The sequence below is a fragment of the Sturnira hondurensis genome, unplaced genomic scaffold, assembly GCF_014824575.4.
Source record: "Sturnira hondurensis isolate 20B ecotype Veracruz unplaced genomic scaffold, ASM1482457v3 Scaffold0022319, whole genome shotgun sequence".
NCBI lineage: Eukaryota > Metazoa > Chordata > Mammalia > Chiroptera > Phyllostomidae > Sturnira > Sturnira hondurensis.
Window position 1 is genome coordinate 4,527,374 of NW_028094950.1, and position 6,616 is coordinate 4,533,989.

The following is a 6,616-nucleotide window of genomic DNA, read 5'->3' on the forward strand; positions in this document are numbered from 1 at the left end:
ATCAGCTAATGTGGCCCAAACTGTAAGAACAAAGCAACCTCCATCCGGTATGAATTGTGGGATACTTTATTGAACACAGGTGAACAGAAGTCAGGTTTTCTCTTCGGATGAAGAAGGACTCCAGGCACCAGCAAGGAAGTGAAAGGAATTTCTGGAAGTGTTTGGGGCAGATGCAGAAGTTCGAAGGGAAATTAATTTAAAGGACAAGATGAATGGCCCCTTCTGAAATGGCTCAGGTGGAGAAAGAAGTGAGGGTCCCATAGATGGAGATGCAGAGAAAAGGTAGAGAAGCCCCGGGAGTGAGGAGTTACCCAAAATGCTCTCCTACTGCTCAGAGCAGGACACCAGTGTCACAAGCCATGTCCTCAGAGGCAGCTGGAAGAGACAGGTGGTGGCAGGATTCTGTGGCAGGACCCGAGCTTTGGAGTTAGGACCAAACTCACCAGCCAACTAGTCAACCACATGCCACCAGCTGACCATGTGACTTTTCAGGGCTCCTCTGTCCTAAACCTTGGTTTCCTCATCCTCAAAATGAGACTGATAAGGCCCACTGCTTGGAGGATCCTGTGAAATTAAAAATATAGCAATTCCATCCACAGCACACTGATCACACACCAATTGTGATTCCCTATGTGAGCACCAGAAGTGACTTATTCCTACCCTTGAGCTTCGCCCAGGCTAGCTGGTTTTATGTGTGCCCCAGCGGCACCGGGGACCTGTTCCAACTATCTTCCCCACAGGGATGTGACTTCACTGGGCCTCCCTACAGTCAGGGGCTCTTGGGCAGCTTCCTCACCTGGACAGGCCAGGGGCTGACCCTAAAGTCTGAGAGGCCTATAGCTGTGCAGAGCACAGCTGTGCTGAGTGCAGCTGTGCTGAGTGCAGCAGTGTGTGCCAGGCAAGGCCCTGGGCCAGAGGCCTCCGCCCAGGACTCTGTCTCCACCTCCTGGCTTTCCAGATACCTCCCCTCCGGTAGGCACCTCCCCTCCTGAGAGCAAGCCCAGCTAGTCGGTGAGTCTGTGGCTTCCCTGGGTCTTTTGAGAGTAAGGACATGACCTCCTAATCCATCCACAGTATTTATCCCCCAGGGCAACCAAAATTACCGAAGTTATGTATAAACTATTCTTAATGCTTGAGCTTGAAAAAAATCAAAAGATTTTTGAGTTTGTTCACTCTTTGAAAAATGACAAGGAAATAGCAATTGATCTAACAGCTGATCAAATGCTAAACACTCCCTTCCCCATATTACTCTCCTTTCTTATCCTCTGCCCCCTACCCATGAAACATCATATGTACATGTGCACACACAGGCACAAACACACACATGTACATACACTCTCACATGAACATCTATACATGCACAGGGCAGAGTCCCTTAGAGACAATCTTGATATTGACCAACATTTTCTAACTTCTTCTCTAAAACACCACCAACAAATACGAGAAGCTGATGAAGGTTTGTATACACAAGATGACATTTTAGCAACTGTGCCCACAATGCAGTGCTTGCCGATGACAAGATATTCTTCAGTCACAAACACCCTAGTCAGAAATAAAGTTAGGTTCCTTCTGTGCACAAAAAATAGACAAATAAATGCAGGTGTGTTAAAGAGCCATAGATAAGTAATTACAAAAATATTTGCAAAAATCTGAACATTTACATAGCCTTGGAGCTGGGGAAAAATTAAGGGAAGAAATACATAAGCCATAAAAGAGATTTGATCATATAAAAAATGAAAAGCTTCAAAGAGGAATAGATATTGTAATCAAAATTATAAACATAAGACACCATAAACAAAGGTGATAACAAAATGATAGATCAGAAGGAAATACTTTTAACACATATAATGCACTAAGAATTCTCCCAAATTATTAACAAGAAGGTAAATAACTAATAGAAAAATGACAATGAACATAAACTGGCAAGATATAAAAAAGGAACCAAAATGAACAACAGTTACATAAAACTTAAAAAGATGCACCATCTCAAATAGTACATGGGGAAATTTAAATTAACACAATAATGTAACCATTTTGTACCCATAAAAAATGTTCAGAAGATAATACCCAGTGGGAACAATTAGCTGTTTCTGTCACATGATATTAGAGCAGGGATAAATAACTACAAATTTTTATAGAAGCCATCTAACAGAATCTATTTAACTTTGAAGTGTGCATACACTCTGATCCAGGAATTCCATTTCTGGATATTTTTCAGGCTAATTGAAATATTAGTGTGTAAAGCTAGTTGTCTGGGATGCTTGTTAAAGCCTTGTTTTGTAATAAAAGACAACCTAAATATTAATCGAAAGGGACTTCATTAAACACAGTTGTGCAACACCTGGCCTAGGGAAGCTCGTTTGGGCCTCCGCTTCCCCTACACGTTCACAGGTGTGATGTAGGGCGGGACTGTGCTTCCATTTCTCACCTATCAGAGGAAGGTAATAATGGTACTTACATTACACATATACTTGTGTTAACTTGGAAAGTCTTTCACTATATATTGCCAGGTTTTTTTAAAAAGCGATTACAGAATTAAAGGTATTCTTCAAAAATGTAATTTATTTGTATACTTTATGCAAAGAAATAAGTAGAGAATCCTGACACTGTGACTATTTCTACCGCCTCTGCAGTTTGTCACTAAAAAGAATAATAATCACCAATAGAAAAAATACAAGACACATAAACATTGAAAAACAAATGTAAATGCTTAATAATCAGGGGGAAATACTGAGCCTTAAAGCCCACTGGTTTTTGAGAACCTCCTCCATTCAGAGCCCCCTTTTCATGCCATGGGCCATGAGATTAGCCAAACCGAGGGTGCTAGTGACCCCCTAAGATGAGGCACAGAGAAGGGGGTGCATGTTTGTGTGTGGGTGTGCACAGGGTGATTGGGGGGGGGTCAGAAGGGAAGGGAAGATGCCATGGGTGAGGAAATAAATGCTTTTGCAGGGGTTACAGGTAGGCTTGGGCCCTAATCCCTACCTTGTACTTTTCTATAGAATTAAAATAGTCTGGATTCCTTTTTACTTAAGATTTTACTTATTTATTTTTAGAGAGAGGGGAAGGCAGGGAGGAATAAAGAGAGGGAGAGAAGTATCAATGTGTGGTTGTCTCTTGCACCCTCAGCTGGGGACCTGGCCAGCCACCCAGCCATGTGCCCTGAATGGATATCGAACCTGTGACCCTTTAGTTCGCAGGCCAGCACTCAGTCCACTGAGCCACACCAGCCAGGGCACAGATTCCTTTTTAAACCAATCTCTTCACTCAAGAAAGAAGTACAGGACAGGGTCTGGTGAGGTCACGCTCACGCCAGGCCTGGCACGGGGGGCTCCTGCCCTCACAGCCCTGCTTCAGGCCGCTCTGGTGGTGCCGAGCCCCTGCCTCCTCCCCCACCCCACCCCGACCCCCTGCACCAGTTTCCCAGCCTTCTTTTCCTTCCCCTGGAGAGGAGGTGCTGGCCTTTAGGCTTGTCACTCTGTCTTACCATAGCCTGTCTGCCTATGACTTTACCATGACGCTCTTTCCTGCTGCATGTAAGGGATTTGGGGGTCCCTCTGCAAGTACAGGCATGATTTCGATCACACACACGCCATAAAACAGGAGCACTGAAGTCCTTGCCACAGAACTTTCTAAATAAGAATCCAGGTGTCAATGGATCCTGTACAAAATACAGGCTTAGTTAGCAACAGAAAGAGAACCCCCAACACTGACATGGCGAGAGAAGATGAATGTAACAATTTTACATCATTGAAAAACTGCATTTAAAATCATTGACCCTTTAAAATAACTTGAACAGAGAAGGCACACTAATCTGTCTCTTTGCAAAGGGCGAGGCTCCTGAGAAATCTTGGGAAAACTGTAAGCAAAGTACCTGCTGGTCCGGCAGTTCCACCAAGTCCAACGGGAATTCCTTAGAACTTTCCTGACAACAAGGTCACCACGCTCACAACACAAACATGACCCTGTGCCGGTGGTCCGGGAGCTGGTTGGTGGGGTTCCTGAGGCTCAGGCGCTCTGCGGCCGCGGCTCCCTCCCGCTGTTGAGGAGGTCTGTGAGTTCTCCGATGTACTTGATGGTGTACTTCAGCGTCTGGATCTTGGTGAGCGGCTGGCCCCTCTGGCTGTAAACGGGTGGCAGGTAATTCCGAAGAGTGTGCAGGGCGTCTGCCAAGGTCCTCATCCGGAGCTTCTCCCTCTCGCTGGCCTTCCGTCTCCGCTGCACAGACATCCTGACTTTGGTGCTCTTCTGGGCCTTGGGGCCACCAGGGCCCTGCAGGTAAGCAGGCTGGAAAGATAACATATTGTAGTCCACCTCTACCAGGCCACCAGTGCCATGGCTGCCGCAGCCTTCGCTGCCCCTGTGGATGGCACCTTCATGCCCACAGGGCAGCCCAGAGGCAGCCGGACGGGGAGAAGAAGTGTAAGACTCCAGTGACGGGACCGGGGAGAGGCTCTGCGTGGGGGAGGCCTGGCGCAGCTCAAAGGGCCCTGCCCTGCTTTTCCAGTCCCAGGAGGACAGCAGCCCGGGGCTGTTGGAGGAGCCCAAGCCATCTTCCAGGCTGAGGAAGGTGTCGCGCAGGTTGGCCATGCCTGCGAGACAGCTGCAGAGAGAAAGACTCCCTGGAAGTGAGAAGACTGTGCTGCCCGGCCCAGGCAGAGCTCCCTTTTATGATGGTGGGGACAAGTGATAAAGTGGGAAAGAGGGCCGGGCGGAGGGAGTTCAAAGGAGACAGCAAGGGCCAAGATGGAAGATGAACTCTTCAGGTGTCACTTTCTCCTCGTTGATAATTAGCATCTTCCAGCTAAAATGGCTTTAAACAGAAAGGCCTCCAAGAGAAGAAAAAAGGAATTATCTTGTTGTAACTAAACCAATTAAGGCTGCATAACTAGACTTAGCATTGTCCTGTGGAACTCATTAAAGAGGGAGCCAAAGAAAACAAACCTGGGGTGATCTGCAGCCGGGAGGCGGTGGCCAGGGGCCTGGTGGAGAGTGGCAGTGCCCCACAGGGCCCATCCCCTCCACCAAGACCACCTCGACGTGCAGATGGGGTGTGCTGTTGGAGAAACAGCCTGGTCTGGGAGAAAGGTCACCCTCCCTGAGCTCACGTTCCTTCCTATGCCAAACACAGACAATAAACTTCGCAGGGCTTCTGGGGGACGCGTACACGGGGGACACACCGTGGACACCAGCTTCCTCCTTTCCCTCCTCTTTAGTAAATTTCCGTAGGTTTCGTAGCGTGCGGACAAGCCTGCGGTCCTAATGACAAAGGCCAGCAGCTCCAGCAAATCCAGAGCCTTAGTGAGCAGGAAACATCCTTGCAGAAGCTTAAAGCTCTTAACTGAGCAGGTTGGAATTTGTCACAGCAAACAGACACCAAGAAAGAGAAAGTTCCTTTAAGGCAGGGAGTTTGTAGCATACCTGCCATTCAGCCTTCTGAAGGATTTTTTTTAATCCAGCTGCAGAGTCACACCTTGTTTTTGAAATGTAGAGCGGAAGTGTGAAGTTAACTAGGGAGCCCCCTCAGTTTCCCCCGCCACAGCTCCAAACGCAGCTGGATGTGTTAAGTTGGATGGCCCTGCTAGCTTGCTTCATTTCCTTCGTGCTCTGACAGAGACCCTGTGTTTTGAAAAAGGTTGTCTCGGAGTCCCGATTTGTCCTATGAACATTATTTTTTCTCCACATAACTAATTCCACAAATTAGTATTCATATCAGAAGCACAGTGGGTTACATTTCAGAGTAATATTGGTGTGTCCTCTAACATGGTTATTTAAGGTCCCCTGGCAATTATTGAAAAGAAATGCCAATGGTCTAATTAAAACATTGGTGGTATTTTTTAATTAGGTAGGCTCAGGGAAGAAGAAGATCACACATGCAGTCTGTGATGATGAATGCTCTTAATTTTGACATTAACTAAAGGACCCTTAACCCTATCTGGCAGAATAGTAACATCAATAAAACATAATAGATATAATATGAGATTTCATCTCCTTTCCCCTCCTCCTCCTTTTTTTTCGGCTCTTACTGGGAAGCCTAGAATCTGCTGATGCTATTCAAGGATGCTCATAGATTATAATGAATTTTCATTTTAAAAAATGTTTTACAGATGAAAGGAGCAAGGCTCTAAGAGGTTCAAAGGGCCAGTTAAGATTTCCCTGGTCAAGCCAAGATCCCATGCAACACCCAAAAGTCTACCTTCAAAAAAAAAACCAAAACATTGCTTTCTATTTCAGTCGGTTGTGGGAGAGGACATGACCTAAATGTGACTCAAAAAGAATCGGGCCCTCAGTGGCCCCGAGGTGGCTGTGGCAGCCACTGCCCCAGTGGGCTTCCAGTCCTCATTCTAAACTTCAGTTTTCCGTAGAATATTCTTCCTCTCTCAGGTGCCATGACTCTTTTTTTCCTATAGCTTCTTTCTAAAATGCTGATTTCTTAAACTTCCATTTTCAGAAGTTTTATTTTCTGAAGGAGACAACATCTGCCACATCCATGGTACGCTGTAGGCCCTTCATAAATGGCAACTCTGGCCCTGGCTGGTGTAGCTCAGTGGATTGAGCGCGGGCCTGCGAACCAGAGGATCGAGGTTCGATTCCCAGCCAGGGCACATGCCCAGGT

The 6,616-nt window shown here is 46.6% G+C and overlaps 1 protein-coding gene across 1 annotated transcript; it reads right to left on the reverse strand.

The window, feature by feature from the left end:
• Nucleotides 1–4,008: 4,008 nt before the first annotated feature.
• On the reverse strand, nt 4,009–4,590 carry MSGN1 (mesogenin 1). Its single transcript, XM_037035418.1, has one exon. It carries the CDS (start codon nt 4,588–4,590, stop codon nt 4,009–4,011), a length of 582 nt encoding a protein of 193 aa, XP_036891313.1.
• Between the last annotated feature and the right edge of the window lie 2,026 nt (nt 4,591–6,616).

Bases quoted from the DNA above. Each gene is read 5' to 3' on its own strand.
- MSGN1 (XM_037035418.1), bottom strand. From the start codon at position 4,590: ATGGCCAACCTGCGCGACACCTTCCTCAGCCTGGAAGATGGCTTGGGC.